General features: G+C 38.5%; 1 protein-coding gene across 1 annotated transcript in view; it reads left to right on the forward strand.

Annotated features, from left to right (window-relative positions):
• Window positions 1-16454, forward strand: part of asic2 (acid-sensing (proton-gated) ion channel 2) — a 169589-nt gene that overhangs the window by 138302 nt on the left and 14833 nt on the right. The window contains exons 3-4 of the mRNA XM_046866662.1: window positions 7872-7999; window positions 15618-15762. Coding sequence (XP_046722618.1) covers window positions 7872-7999; window positions 15618-15762 — 273 coding nt within the window. The remainder of the gene's footprint in view (window positions 1-7871; window positions 8000-15617; window positions 15763-16454) is intronic.

A 16454-nucleotide genomic window follows, 5' to 3' on the forward strand; every position in this document is an offset into this window, starting at 1 on the left:
GTGAGCTTTCAGCTTCTCTTGCTGTACATAATTTGTTATACATTTATTATTCACTTTATGTGTGTGTGTGTGTGTGTGTGTGTGTGTGTGTGTGTTCTGATCTTCTCAAAATGTATGGCAAGGGCAAAAGCATTTTAAAAGCAAACACCAAAAACAGCCTGAAGTTAACAAGTGAGCAGAGCAAATAAGAACAAGAGTAAAAAAAGACTGAACACACACATATACACACACACACACACACACACACACACACACACACACACACACACACAGTGTTTTAGATGCTTGAGTTCTTTTCAGTGGGAATGAAAAAACAACTTGTACTTGAACAAACTGAAGAAGAGTAACCAAATGAGAGAAACTTTACAACAAAGTGCTCTTTCTTTCTCTCTCTCTCTCTCTCTCTCTCTCTCTCTCTCTCTCTCTCTCTCTCTCTCTCTCTCATTCATGTACTCACTCAGTCACTTATTCATTCATTTACTCACTCAATCATTCATTTAATTCATTCATTTATTTTTATATTTCATTTAATCATTCACCTTTATCTGTTTACATGATCACTCACTCATTCATTAAACACTCTTTCACTCTTTTTCTCACTTTCACTCTTTCACTCCATCACTTATTTACTCACTCATTCACTCATTATTATCATTATTTACTTGCAAAAATCAATGATTAAATTAATGAATAAGTGAAAAAGTGAGTAACAGAGTCACTTTTTCACTTATTCATTAATTTAATCATTGATTTTTATTCATTTATTTACTCACTCTCGTTTAAACCTTTATTCATCTCACTCAGACCACCTTACTAATTCATTCATTTATCACCCTCATTCACTCTCTCATTTTTCCACTCACTTTTATTCATTTCCTTACAGACTCATTCGTCACTCACTCTCACTCTTTTGCTTATTTATTTCTTTACACAATTATTTATTCACTCATTTTCACTTACTTTTATTCATTTACTCACTCACTTATTAATTTACTCATTCACTCTCAATCATTTACTCACTCAATCATTCACTTCTTTTTTTTATTCATTTATTCATCCTCGATTCACTCTCACACAAACTTGTTTTCTTTGGCTTTTTTTTTTTTTACTTTAATCTGTGAAACATTTTATGTCAGGTAAAAGACAAAAAAAAAACCTGATACGTAAGAAGCAGAACGTTGTGGATTTTCTGAAGCATTAGCTCCCTCTGGCTCTGTTTGCATCAGAAACCATTCTCATTTGTAGTCTTCACAGTTTACACACACACACACACACACACACACACACACACACACACACACACACACACACACACACACTACAAATTCTCACAATGTCTCTGAAAATATATGCGTGCGTTAACTGCATGGTCTGCGGTGCTATCGTGATTGTGTTTCTGTTATGTTGCTTTAATGTTGCTGTTTAGGCATTACGAAAAAAGCATTTGTTAGCGGACTGTCACTAATGTGTTAATGTGACAGTCAGTTGTGCACCACTGCTTGACAGTGGGATAAATATAGATACCATGTGTGTGTGTGTGTGTGTGTGTGTGTGTGTGTGTGTGTGTGTGTGTGTCGTGTGTGTGTGTGCGTATGTGTCTTTTCCTCTCTTCATGCTGCAGCCTAATGCAGCTCATAACACAGCTTGTGAGATAATATAAGGTGGCAGTTTCCCAGAAAGAGAGGATATGACAGCACTCAAAGCTAAGGGGCAAAAGAAAGATGAAATGTCAAAGAGAGAGAGGGAGCGAGGGATGAAGAAAGACACCGCAGGGCTGGAGAGGGTGTTAATGCCAGTCATGATCAGCATCGGGAGCTGTTAAAGCCACACGACATGAACCAGCCTTTAGTCATGGGGCGACGGCAGAGGGATCTGAAAACTCTAATCCCGCAACTGCCTGGATACAAAAAAACAGGGCTCTGGAAAATCTTACATGTTTTCAAACATTGTCACAAGATATGGTAAAATAAATATATAAATAAATAAATTCCAGATTTTCAGGTGTTAAAGCAAGGCCCAAGACACTACACTTTCTCTACATACTTCTTTATTTTTTACATGAAAAGAGCAAAAAAGTCCTAAAGCATTATCTCTACATTCATATGAAACCTACTACAAATTGTCTTTTATGTAACCCTGGTTCCATGAGGGAACAAGACGCTATGTCAACAACGCTTTGGGAACGCTTCCGCTTTGCCCATGCTCTGAATCACGTGTGTAATCTGACTAACAGCAAGGTTCGGTGTAACCAGCGGGGTGACTTCACGACCAGGAAGCTATAAATGTGCATGCGGTGGAGCCAACGCTAGCTTCTGAAAAGGGAAGAAAGTGGGGTGCAGGAAGTATTGCTTGAGACGCAGCGTCTTATTCCCTCAAGGAACCAGGGTTACATACGTAACCTAGAGACGTCCCCTTTCAGGAACTGGAGCCTTGTCAACAACACTTTGGGAACAAGAGTCTAAATGCACCAGACTGACCAGTCCCTGCCTAGCCCTGCCTGAAAAGATGGCCCCGTCAGCCAAGGGCTCGAAGGGAGGCTTTGACCAAGCCTCCAAACCAATGGCCAAGTCCCACACAGGCACTCTGGGTCGTGTTCCGGGCCTTAAACGTGTCACCAAGGGGTGGCCACAATGCGGACATGTAACCCTTCAGGGTGGAAGGAGATGACCCTGAGGTGAACTGCTCCTGAAGGAACTCCAGTCCTTAACCAACCGGGAGTCAACTGGGTCCAACTGGTGATGCTCGCACCACACACAGAACAGGCACTATTCAGCGGCATACAACCTCCTTGTGGAGGGTGCTCTGGATTAAAAAAATGGTCTCCACTACCTTGGAAGAGAGACGAGCAGCTAAAAAAACTGTGCCTCCTCAGGGGTCAGTGCTGCATCCACTTTTAGTGAAAGTGTAGGGTGAAAGGGCAAGGCGAACTGGAAGGGCCCGGTATTGGTAAGTTCCGTCCCTGAAAGCAAACCTCAGGAAATTCCTATGTTCCATGACCAAAGCCTGAAAGCACCAGGGTGGGGCACACCCTGTAGAACTGGCGAGGACGAGACTCACAACTGCTGTCTACAGTGTGCAGGACCCATTGAAACACATCTGGCAGATAGCTAGAAAGTTTCTTAAGGGAATCGGTCTCTTGAGACTGACCTCTGGTGTGCCTAAAGCTGGAGCTATGCCCTGGTGCAGCTCTAGGAGCCTCCTGAGAGGCAGCGAACCCTCCAAGTCCATTCGCTGGAGCTGGCCGTGCCCTGAAGCACTGAGTGTGGCAGGGTTAACAAACCAGCTGCCTGAAGCAATAAAGGCATAGCTCAGTGGTTAAGATGTTGAAATTCTGATTAAACAATCAGGAGCTAAGATCTGAACCCAGCAAGATTCCATTTCTTGAGCAATGCCCTTAACATCTCAGTTGTATCTATGATAATAATACTAATTATAATAATATCAATAATATGATTCTCTTAAAGTTTGTCATTTCAGAAAATCTTTGCCTGTCACTTTTATCTGTGTTAAGTCATAAAATACCCAGTAGAAGACCATGAAGATTGGAAATAATAAGTCCTTATGTGATCTCTTCACAATAATGCATTACCTAATTTACTGGCCCGGTGTGTATAAGAGCTCAAATCATATTATATTTGCATTATTCCTTTAGACACTGATTTGAATGTTCAGAATCTGACATGTTTTCCTGCCTCAGCATATCAAAAGACACCTTGCTGACTCGGCAGGGCTCGCACACATCAGAGGTTTTTACATGTCCGAAAATATGGCGTCCACTCAAGCCTCAAAAATCTTGGGTCCCAAATAAGAGCAGCCTAATAGTGTTCTAACATGCTCTTGCTGACTCATCCTCCCTATTTATCCTAGCTGCCATTTTAAAGGCTGTTTTTAACAATTTATTAGCTCAACTGGATCCCCAGAGGCCTTGTTATGTGGCCATTAGTGGGCTGAGGGATCAACTCGAACCTATAAAACAGCCAACAAAGCTGTTTAAGTATCAACAGGAGCGATAAAATATCCCATTGTTCAAAAAGTAGGAACATTTATAACCAGTAACATCATTACTATGTTTCTCTGGCTACTTAGCGAGCTGATATGCCTTTATTCAACTGTTCAAATTTACTTGTTTGTGCTTCAAACCATCTACTTTCATATTCTTCTGAAAGTGGTGAACGACGTAAAAAAAAACTATGTACTTGAGTAAAAGTAGAGATTCACTTGGTAAAATATTACTCAGTAAAAGTAAAAGTGCTCCTTTAACTTTCACCTGAGTGAAAGTACAAACGTATTGGCCTTTAAATTGACTTAGGTATCCAAATTACTATGATTTATTATGGCTATGTTTTGTCACAAGACTTTTGCTCAGTTTATATGAAAAGACACCAAAAACTGATTGATATCAGATTGCTAGTATTTAACCTATCAAGCTCGTTTAAAAAAAAAAAAAACAATCTTGCGAATAAGCCCACGGTATTTTGGTGAGTTCGAGTCAGGAGTTTCTTCCATTATTTATTTCTCTCAAAATGTTTTGCCTGCTGTTAAACTGATGCAAAACTGTATGTTTGTGCTACATAGATACCATCAAGCGGCAATCAAGACAAGTTCAAAACAGAGAATGACCTCGAACTTGATTGGTTGCTTGCTGCATGTTTGACCAGTTACGTTTTTATCCACTTATATATAAAAAGGAACAACTGAATTTTTAGCAAAATTTAGTTGAGTAAAAGTTACAATGTTTGACACATGTAGTGAAGTTAAAATACAAGTCTCCCAAATAAAAATATTTCAGTAAAGGACAAAAAAAGCTACTCAAGTACAGCAACAAATTACATTTACTTTGCTAATGTCCCCTGGAATTTAGAATAAAGCTCTCCATACTAGGAGTAAATTATAACCTTTTTTGTTGTTAGGCTTGTGATAATCCAATTGAACATTCTCTAGAATATACAGCATACACCATGTGATCAATAAAGCTTGTCCACCCCTGACCATTACATCTAGTTATTGTATATCTGCATATTATACATTTCTATTCCTGGTTTATTCCTGCTTTACTGTTATAAAAACCTCCACTCTTCATGTCTATGGAGAAGTTATGCTCATTCATCCATTAAAGCATTTGTAAGATTTTGTACTGATGTAGGTCAGAAGGTTTGGGGTGCAATCATAGCTTCAGTTCGTCCCAACGGTGTTTTGAGGCTGAGGTCAGGCTTGTGTGCAGGACACCTTTCGCTCCATTTCTAGAAAACCTTTTACGAAGCTCAGCTCATTGTGCAAAGGGTCATGGTCATGAAATACATTTTAATGCCTTAGTTCCGATGTAGTGAATTGGAATACACAAAGGTATTCTATACAATTATGTGCTTCCAGCATCATATCTACAGTCCATATGGCAAGCTTGATAAGGTGTCCAAAATGTATGTCCTGCCCCTAAGGGTGGAACTTGCTCTATTGTAACGGCTCATTAACAGCAAACATGTTGATCTGCGGTATATTTATCTCTTTGCACTGCCTATTTTTCCAACCATTGCTTAGGTAAAAATGAATGGTTGGAGTTAAATTAGTTTAAAGATGGTGCAAGTTGATAGTAAAATGATTTTGGCTGAGGGTTTTTTAAATGCCAGAAAGTCTTGCTACCTCAGACTGGATTTTGTTCTCTATCAGTGAATAATGTAATTTTGTCTAGTAAATTAACCAACCCTACCACTTAGACATAATACAGCAGTTGCCCCCTGTTTATGACCCTGTGGCTCATCACTATCAGCACCACAGACTCCAGTTTCTTATTGCTGGTGTTAATGACCATTGTAGAATCTCTACTGCATGTGGCTTATTATAATTTTTTTTAAACAATAAAAATTTCACAAAATCTTGCTCAAAAATATGAAAGACTACAATTTTAACAAGACCACAAGCTATCTATTCAATTATCAATTTAAAAAAAAAGCAGAGCAAATTTCCAGCACTGTAAACAAGTTTAATGTCTGATAATACAACATATTTTTGAAGGGAAACATTAGTTTTTGTTTAAACAAATACTCTGGAGTATAGAAGTTGGTTAGCAACTAATTCCTTCTGCCTGTGAAGTAACCCTGAATGCATTCTAGTCCAGCGTTTAGTCCTTAAAAACAGCAACATTATGCAGCTATATACTGTAGATAACTATATAAATAAAGGTTGTAGGATGCCACCACACCTACAGTATGTGTGGTTCTTCTTCACTGGGTTCAAAGCAGCACATTCCACAGAGACAGCCCTTTTGGCTCTGAGAAACTGCATGCTGCTCGATCAGCCAAGCTGTCATCTGTACTTATCGTCCTGGACCTTTCAGCAGCATTTGACACAATCAGCCACAAGACTCTCTTGTCCACACTCAAGAGTCTCGGTATCCGCGGAACAGCATGGGAATGGTTTGCTTCATACCTGGAAGGTCGCTCATACCAGGTAACATGGAGGGGATCCACATCTGCCCCGTGCAGACTTACCACTGGTGTCCCACAAGGCCCGGTACTTGGTCCCCTTCTTTTCTCCCTTTATACCCACTCCATTGGCGAAGTCATATTCTCACATGGGTTTTCTTACCACTGCTATACAGATGACACTCAACTCATCTTTTCTTTCCCTCCATCAGATACCACAGCTTTCGCTTGGATCTCGGCATGCTTGACAGGCATGTCCTCATGGATAAGTGCTCATTAACTAAAACTCAACCCCAGCAAAACAGAACTGCTGGTCATCCCAGGTGATTTATCTCCAGGTCAAGATCTCTAAATAACTCTTCATGACTCTCTGCTCTCCCCTTTAGCCACTGCTCGTAACCTTGGTGTAACGATGGACAATCAACTGTCCTTCTACTCACATGTCACTAATGTGGTTCGTTCCTGTCGGTTTCTTCTCTACAATATCCGAAGTATTCGACTATTTCTGTCCACACAGGCTGCCCAGGTGCTTGTTCAGTCTCTTGTCATTTCAAGACTGGACTACTGCAACTCTCTGCTGGCAGGTCTTTCTCTGAACGCTATTCATCCACTGCAAATGATCCAAAACACAGCTGCACGACTTGTGTTCAATCTGTCCAAGTTCTCCCACACCACCCCACTGCTGCGCTCCCTTCACTAGCTTCCTGTAGCTGCACGTATCAGATTCAAAAAATTATGCTTGCCTATAAGGCCAAAAATGGACCAGCACTATCTTACCTCAGAGACCTCATCACACCTTGCACTGCACCACACTGTCTGAGATCCTCCAGCACTGCTTGACTGGTGCCACCTTCTCTCAAAATGAGAGGTAAGTATACTTCAAGGCTCTTCTCTGTTCTGGCACCGAGATGTCCCCTAGATGTCCATGGCTATATTTAAGCAAGACCTACTTCTTCCTGAAACACTTAAATGAACACTTTCCAAGTTTGCTTTGTAGAATTTAAGAGTTATATTTATATTTAGTTTGTAATCTAGTGTACCAGTGTAGATTTAATCATTGCTAGAGACTCAAAGCACTTTTGTACGTCGCTCTGGACAAGGGCGTCTGCTAAATGCCGCAAATGGAAATGTAACTGCAAAATTGCAGCTTAAAAATCCCAGGATTTGAACTAATGAGCTTCTGATCAGTAACCTAGAGCCTTAACGACTGAGCTACCTGAGATCTGAAGTCTAGAATGGCCAATTGGTACAATAAGTCAGGCATCAAGATCATTGTTTCTGTGCAAGTATCATCTGAAGTGGCCTCAATGATTTCATTGATTATGTTCTGTATAACTATATCTTTAATATCAATAACAATATCTTTGGTTTTTTTTCCAGGGTACATGTAAACCTGGTGTAGATTTATTCCTCTCTTTTCCTTCTCAGTGTCTGTCATGTTTCTTTTTATAGAGGAGACAGCATTCGAAGCAGGTGTCAGGGTGCAGATCCACAGTCAAGCCGAGCCTCCGTTCGTCCACGAGCTGGGCTTTGGGGTGGCTCCAGGGTTTCAGACATTCGTAGCCACTCAGGAACAGCGGGTAAGTCAGTGGATTATTTTTTAGGTATTTTGTATCTCCTCCATTCTTCAGCACATTGTTCAGGTTTAATTGGCTGCCTTTGCTGTAACGTATTCTTCTTTGAAGAGTTCCTGATTTTAGGTTGTGACTCAATTGCTTAGGTTTAGCATTGAATAAATATTTTTGCAATGTCTGGTGAGACTGCGAGTGTTTTTATTTGTAGACAAATGTCCTTCTGTGCTATGCTTACTATATCATTTAGCTATCTAGTTCTAAGACTGAGAAGTAATTGTCCTTTTTTGTTGTTGTTGTTTGTTTTTTTTTTTGTTTTTTTCGCTACTCTCCAGACTCTTTGGTTTTAATGGTCTCTGTCTATGACCTCAGATTCAGCTGATTTAATTCCAGACATTTTACTGTTAGCTGCATTGTCTGGACAAAAAGGGCTAAACATTTTAGACCCATGGCATTGTTTACTATTTTTCCACACAAATTACTAATTTCACAACAGTATGCCTAATGGTTTCCCACTAATAGCTCTTGCAGCTCAGGCCGTCAAACATAGTCGAGTACCTAACACTTCCTGCAGTTTAACCTTGTAATGTCACTGCGTTATGGGCTGTTTATTTATCCTGCCTTATCTTGCTAATGGTCTTTATTGTGGACATTTGACTACTTCATTTAATCTGTCTGGCTACTTATTTTATTATGTTCACTGATATAATGAAACCTGTTGTCCTACCAAAGCAACAGCCACTGAGTATTATTGAGAGATATCTGGCTTGGCAAAATAAATACCTTAGCAGCAGACCGCAATAAACTGTAAAAACATTTAATCGGTGGTGAGGTAGTTCAGTAATAGTTAGATGAGGTAATGGTTGTGAGGTAATTCGATGGTGATTAGAATAATTATTGGTAATATACATGTTCTGTGGTAGTTAGATGAATTATTCATGAAGTGGTATTTAATTAGTGAAATGAGTTAGTGGTGGTGAGATGATTCATGCTATAGTATCGCTGGTAGAGAGGTAGATCGGTGGTGGTAAGATGCGACATTTGTCAGGTGGTAGTTCAGTGGTGGTTAGATGGTTCATTGGCAAAAAGATAGTTCAGTGGTGGTGAGATTGTTTATTGGTGGTAAGGTAATTCAGTGGTAGTTAGATGGTTTATTGCTGGAGAGGTAGTTTTTTTTTTTGTGGTGAGATGGTTCATTGGTGAAGTGGTAGTTTGGTGGTTTCATTGGTAAAGAGGTATTTTAATGGTGGTAACATGGTTAACTGTTGGAAAAGTAGTTTGTTGGTGGTTAGAGGGTTAATTGTTGGGGATGTAGTTCAGTGGTGGTGAGATGGGTCATAAATGTTGCCGTAGTTCAGTGAAGGTAAGACGGGTCATTTGTCATTTGGTAGTTCAGAGGTTATGAGATGGTTCATTAATGGAGAGTTAATTTAGTTGTGAAGTGGATATGGAAGAAAAAGGAAAAGGGAAAGGAAAAGGGAAAGGAAAGAAATGTGCTTACTCGCCACGTACTTTTATAGCACAATGAAATTATTTCTTAGAATATCCCAGCAATGTTAGGAGCTGGGGTTGGAGTACAGGGACAGCCACTAAGGGTTAAGGACCTTGCTCAAGGGCCCCAAGAGTGGCAGCTTGGCAATACCAAGGCTGAAATTTAATCAGTAACATTGACATTCGAATCAGTAAACCAGAGACAGTGGGTAAAGTCAGTGGTATCTTTGGTCGTGAGGTGGTTCGTTGTTAGAGGGGTGAATCTGTGGAGCTTAGATGAATCATGGGTGTTGTGTGGTTAAGTCATGATTAGGTAGTTTAGTGGGGGTAAATTCTTTGTTTAATGTTAATTAAATGAATTTTCTTTTGGTCACAACCTTGTTCACAGCTATTTGTTCTTTCAGAGCATTAGCATAACCAATCTTCAACATAACAGCCATGATGCATTCATCTCCAAGTATTCTATTTGCACTGCTAACTAAAAAGCTGAAACCCTCACTGCAAATCTTGATTCTTTTAGTCTCTGCATGTGCTAATAATCTTTAAAAAAAAAGTTAAATAACAAATAAAACTTGTGTATTAATAATTCAGGTGTTACATAGTCATCTTTTTTTTTCTTCACCCTGAAACAGAAATTGGCTCACAGTCTGATGATGCAATCTTCAGTAATATGAAGATTTTTATCGACAGTTATCACTGATGGTTCAGTGTTTGTGACAAGCTAATTTTTTTCCATATTAGTTTATCTTTTACTTTTTTAAAAATATTTATTATTATTATTATTAGTGCGGTATTCTATACATATTTTAATGTGAAATATTGAACATGCATACATTTGCATAATTCTAGACTAGTGGATGAGCTCACAATGAGCTCCAATTGGTAGGGTACTAATCAAATTGCCTATTCGAGTTTATTTCGAGTCTGTGTAGCACTTCTTGTCTCTCAGATTCAGTCAGAAATTTATGCAATTACAGGACACCAAATGTGACACATTAATTAGATGAACTGTATCGGAAGCTAGAGAACACCAACTGCAAACCAAAGCACAAACAGGAAGGTAAGGCCAATAGGCAAGGTTTTTCCCCTCTGCTTTTAATTATTATTTAACTGTTCTCCAAACAGAAAGGTCAATTGCCAACCAATTATCATTAGCAGTGATGGTGTAGAGAGGAATGAGTTCTGCCAGAGGGAGAAATGAGTCATGGATGCAGCCTTGCTTAAAACCCACAGTGACACAACGAGGGAGGGGAAAGTGTGAAGGAAAACAAATGAAACAGGGGAATTGAATGAGCTTTCTTGGTCTGGAGTGATGAAGCCTGTATTTATCTTGATGGAACCGTGAAGCTAGAGACAAAGTAAGACAGTTTTAAAATGTAATTATCTCAGTTTCATCATTGAATTTGATGAAACCTTTCCTAACAATATACAGCATCAGTAACCATGAACCTCAATGAGTATTACATCAACATTAGCAATGGAAACGCTTAAAAAATGCTAGCTAACTACACATACAGACCTTAAGGTGTTCACAAACTTTTGTCCATAAAATGTATCACTATAGAACAGATTTCTTAATATAAACTTTTCATTTGTTTTGCTAGTAATGTTGTTTGTCTATTTTAGACATGCAGGTGTGTAGGGCATCTTATATTGAACTTGAAATCTTGTACTTTTGGTGCAATACATACAAACAGGAAACATGTTTCATTGGAGTGTCTTTTACATAATATACATACAATCTGACAGAATGTCGGTTTGTATGTCCCCTGCATTGACTTCTACCGAAATATTCAGCCTAGACTGTATTTGTGCCACAAAGTTTGTTATTTGGGTCAGGAAAGGTGGTACCTCAGTGGTTAAGGCTCTGGGTTGCTGATCAGAAGGTCAGGGTTTTAAGCCCTGGTATTCGCAAGCGGCCACTCTTGGGGCTCTTGAGCAAGGACCTTAATAATCTGTGCTCCAGGGGCACTGTTACATAGATGAGCCTGCGCTCTGACCCAAGCATCCTACATTGCTTAGATATGTGAAGAAATAACAACTTCCTTGTGGGATCAATACTGTATTAAAAATGTTTTATATAATAATAAAAAAAATATTATAATTAAAAATCATGGAATGATACCTAATGTAAAGGTGCTTCATACAGTATTTGTCACAAGTACATTACACCGAAATCCTTTCTTCACATTTCCCAGCATTGTTAGCAAGCTGGGGCCAGACATACAGGTGTTTAAGGGCCCCAAGAGTGGTAGCTTGGCGATACCAGCACTTGAACCCGCCACCTTCCAATAAGTAACGCAGAGCCTTAACCACTGAGCTATCACATCCCCAGAGCAGAGGAGCAGTGGAAGTGAAAGCAAGTTAATTTTTTTGAAAACTTTAATTAAAGAAACAAACAAGGACTTGGCCAGAATTAAAAGACCAGGAGCTAAGAAGCAGTGAATAAAAACCAAACAGGTGTGAGAAAATAAAAGAGGAAATATCACAGACGACAAGAGAGGAAATTCGAAATTCGCATGACAGGGTGCTCTGTAGGGAAATAGTCTGGGAATGCCATGACAAGCAGAAGCTTCTGGTGATCTGGAGTGTACTTTTTTTACGATGAATATTACAAACATGGCATTTGGCAAATGCTCTTATCCAGAACGACTCTCAATGATCTCATACAACTGAGCAGTTGAGAAACAAGGGCTATTCTATAGGGCTTAGAAATAGCAGCACGGTGGTGCTGGAATCTGAACTTACAACCTTCTGATCTGAAGTCCAATATCTTAACCCGAGATTGTGTGTTTTTAGATTAGTGTGTCTGCTGCACCCATTTGACATATGCAATAAAAACAGCTCTAAATGGCTTTAGCTAGTGCACTTTTCAAAAACCATTAGCAGTCTATCCATTAGGAGCTTGAAGTCATGTTTTTTCCTGAGTTCGGACAAAAGAAAAGTCTGTTTTTACTGCCTTTTATGCACTTTAGCTCTGATAAATGGCACTTCATTTTTGAGAGAGTGATCGAGTCAGACAAGGTCACTCACTTGCACTGTGCCCTTGATTGGCCTGCCATTCTAACCTGCTGCTTATCAAGGTAATGAAACTGATGTCCTTCCAAAAAAAAAGTCCAAAATAAACCCCTCAAAAATGAGAAAGAAGGGAAAAACAGTTGTATAGTAATAGTTGTACATGTAGTCTCAAGTGTACTGGAGCAACACCTTTGATCATTGTGGTAGGAAGTGCTGGAAGAGTGCTCCAGAATCCCCTAGAAAACAGTCTAGGGTGAACTCACTGAACTCACTGCATCAGCCATGACATGCAATTTACAACATTTTTATCCTCCTTAATCCAGCTCTGGTGTTATGTAGATGGTAGCGGGGGATCATCCCGGAAAAAGACCACTCACATCAGGATATACACCGATTATCTCTTTATCATGGCACCTGTTAGTGGGTGTGAAATATTAGACAGCATGTGAACATTTTGTTCTTAAAGTTGACGTGTTAGAAGCAGGAAAAATGGAAAAATGTTCTTTAAAGCCCATATAAGAGTGTTTCCATCACCAAATATTGAAAAAGGTCATCTATTTGAGCAATAAATAGTAGTGTATGTGTGGGGGTGTGTGAGAAGAGGTGTGTGTGTATATGTCTTTGTGGAAGCGTCTGCATGTGTGGAAGTGAGTGTATGCGTGTGTGTTGAGTTGCCATATCGACCTTGCGTCTCTTGAAATATTTGAGTCATGCGACACAGAGAGTAGAAAGGTCAGTGTAAAGGATCAGAGGTTTTAATAAAACAGTGACTCAAAGGTCTAAATGTACTCATGGACTGGAACTGAGCGGGGAAAAAGCGAGGGCACAGAACGGCTCGTTTTTCGGCTGTGAGCTGATGGAGGGCGTAGGTTATATTATACAGGAGAGATTCAATCGGATCGCTTTGTAGATCACATTGTGCTTTAATATGTCATTATTGGATTTTTTTATAGAGTAGAGTGTATCATTTATTTCTTTAGTACTTTTATAATATTATATCAGATATATTGTTCTCCAGTTGTCTGCCCATCCATCCATCCATCCATCCATCCATCCATCCATATGTCAAGATTCTCAAGAACGAATGGTCAAATGTTCATTAGTAGAACTGATATAAAATTCCTGAAAATAAATACTAAATCACTTTTAATTTATTAATAAAATAGATTTCATATGAACAGGGTGAAGGTCACAAAAGGTCAAAAGGAAAGGACTAGACTTGCTAACACTTGAAGGCACCTTATATCCTAGTAACATTTTCTTTTATTTATGACTTTGTTGTAATTTGAATGACACATTTAGATTGTTTGTATTGTAAATGACATACCTTTGAATCATAGGATGTGTTGTTGGATTGTAATAAACTAGTAGATTAAAATACTAGTTATAAATCTTTGAGTTTAAAATCTGATATATAGTGGATATAGTATAGATATTTTGTGGTTATGTACTGTAATGTACTAGTTTTTTAGTTTACAGTATGTTATTTATATTTTAATAAATATAAATGAATGATTTTTTTTGTTTCATGTTGTTCAAGTCTATAATTTACATAATATTAATAATAATAATGTTTTGATTTATGTAATTAGAATGAGCATAATTATCTTCATTACTGGTTAGTTACCTATATTGTACCATTTGTTAGTCTTGTGGGTTAGTTTGTATACATAAGATGAACTGATTACTGATTCGTACAGTATGTAACAAAAACATTGATTAACTTCACTTCATCAACACTATTTGGACAAAGATTTGACAAAAGTGCGGGACACCTTGCTTTTCCAGCCGAATGGAAAATTGTTCTTCTACAAAGTTTGTATTCGGTTGTTAATGTTGGTATTATACATAATTGTATAGGAAGTGTTTGGATTTTTCACTCCATATGAGCTAGGAAACCCAATCTTGTTGCAGCACCAAACCAATGCATAAAGGCAGCTCCATGAAGATATGCTTTATATGGCTTTGAGTAGAAGATCTTTAGTGGCCAGCTATAAAGCTCTGACCTCAACACTATTGAACATTTTTGGGACATATTGGAATTGTACCCCAGGCCTTCTCACATCAGCTACATTAGCACTTGACTTTACCCGTGTGTTCGATACTCTATTTTAAATAAATTTACCACAGTATGGAGATTGAAATGTGTATAATATTTGAATTGCTTCTATTTAAGTGCTCCTACTAATGCTAATGTTCTCAAAACATCCTCTTAAAAATGTATACATTAATAATTATTTGGTTTTGAAATAACTGATCACCCCAGGAAATTTCCGGCTGCTGTATTTTCTAAAGTCATTTGGTTTTACTGTAACCTCAAAGCTTTGCAGTTTGCTGCCAAAAGCAGTTAGTATTGAGTTAAAGTTAAATGTAATAATCGGTGCCAAAGTGGTCTTTAGAGTTTCTGCCCCATGACACTGACTTTTAGCTGTGATGGCTGCTTTTCTTCCCTTGTCATGCCTAACGTAATAGGATAAGCCATAAGTCGTGTCCTCTTCCTTAGCTGACATAAGTAGATTTGATTGAATCTCTGGCAGTGCTGGCAAAATTTCATTTCCCCTGCAGATATCATTTTCTGATAGGGATCAGGTCAGGATATTAGTTCTTTAATCTGGGGCTGAGAGGCATGCTTTCTTCTCATCACACTCCCATGAGAAGCTACGTAAGGATATTAACTTATACACTATAGTACAAAATAGGACAAAAGTTTGTGATGAAGTGCTCTGTTACTGCATTTCTCTATAATATTGATGGTTTCTACAGTAATGGTGTCATTATAATGGTATTAATCAGGTGGACTGATTGAGGTGCGAAACCACTGAAGGCCTAGGTGTGATAGAAGAACCTGCCAATGTATATTAGATAGATAGATAGATAGATAGATAGATAGATAGATAGATAGATAGATAGATAGACAGACAGACAGACAGACAGACAGACAGACAGACAGACAGACAGACAGACAGACGGATAGATCAATCTTTCCACCTTTTTATCAATATATATATATAAATGTTTTCTCTCCCTCTTTCTCTTTCTCTCTCTCTCTCTCTCTCTCTCTCTCTCTCTCTCTCTCTCTCTCTCTCTCTCTCTCTCTCTCTCTGTGTCTCTCCTGCAGCTGACCTATTTGCCGCCTCCATGGGGAGAGTGTGTGTCTCATGCTCTGGGCTTCTTCGAGGTGTACAGTGTCACAGCGTGTCGTATCGAGTGTGAGACGCGCTACATCGTGGAGAACTGTAACTGCAGGATGGTGTACATGCCTGGTCCGTTTATAACACTCTCCATCCACATATTTTTACTCAATTTCTGTTTACAATATATTCATCTGGCATGACAGATGTAGAACGCAGTGATGTCTGTGTCATTATGCAGTTCAAGTGGTATTGATGTTACTTTTAACTAGGTGTAATCATTTGATATTTGATCTCGCTATAGCTCAAATTGTTGGATTACAGATTGTTACAGATTACAGAGTGTTATCGAGGAATGCTGCTGTAGAGCATTATTTGGGGCTGGTGTTCCTTATAACTATATAATGGGATTACTAAAAGCATCTAGAAGTTAATTATTTTCCAGTAATGCCATATGAACTTTTCATTTCATTTACACTTTACATAATAGTTGAATTGAATATAGTGTATCTGTAAAGCAAATGACTATCTGTTACCGATTACATTATAGCAGCTTTATACAGTACAGTCATTCACTCAACAGATTCTTTTTTCTCTCTCTGTGTCTGGAAGTTAATATGAGAAAAAAAAATCATCTTGTGTTACTGAGAAACTGAAGACTTTACTGACTTTTTCCAGATTTTCCCAGCACTGATACTGGAAACTCTGTCTATAAATATATGATATAATAACGGATTTGAGTGATTGAAATATAATATTATATAATATAAACCTGGGCTTTTAGGGATGTGCATCTCTATAATTGATGTTGATGCGATTCACAT

Source organism: Silurus meridionalis, chromosome 14 (genome assembly GCF_014805685.1).
Source record: "Silurus meridionalis isolate SWU-2019-XX chromosome 14, ASM1480568v1, whole genome shotgun sequence".
Lineage (NCBI taxonomy): Eukaryota > Metazoa > Chordata > Actinopteri > Siluriformes > Siluridae > Silurus > Silurus meridionalis.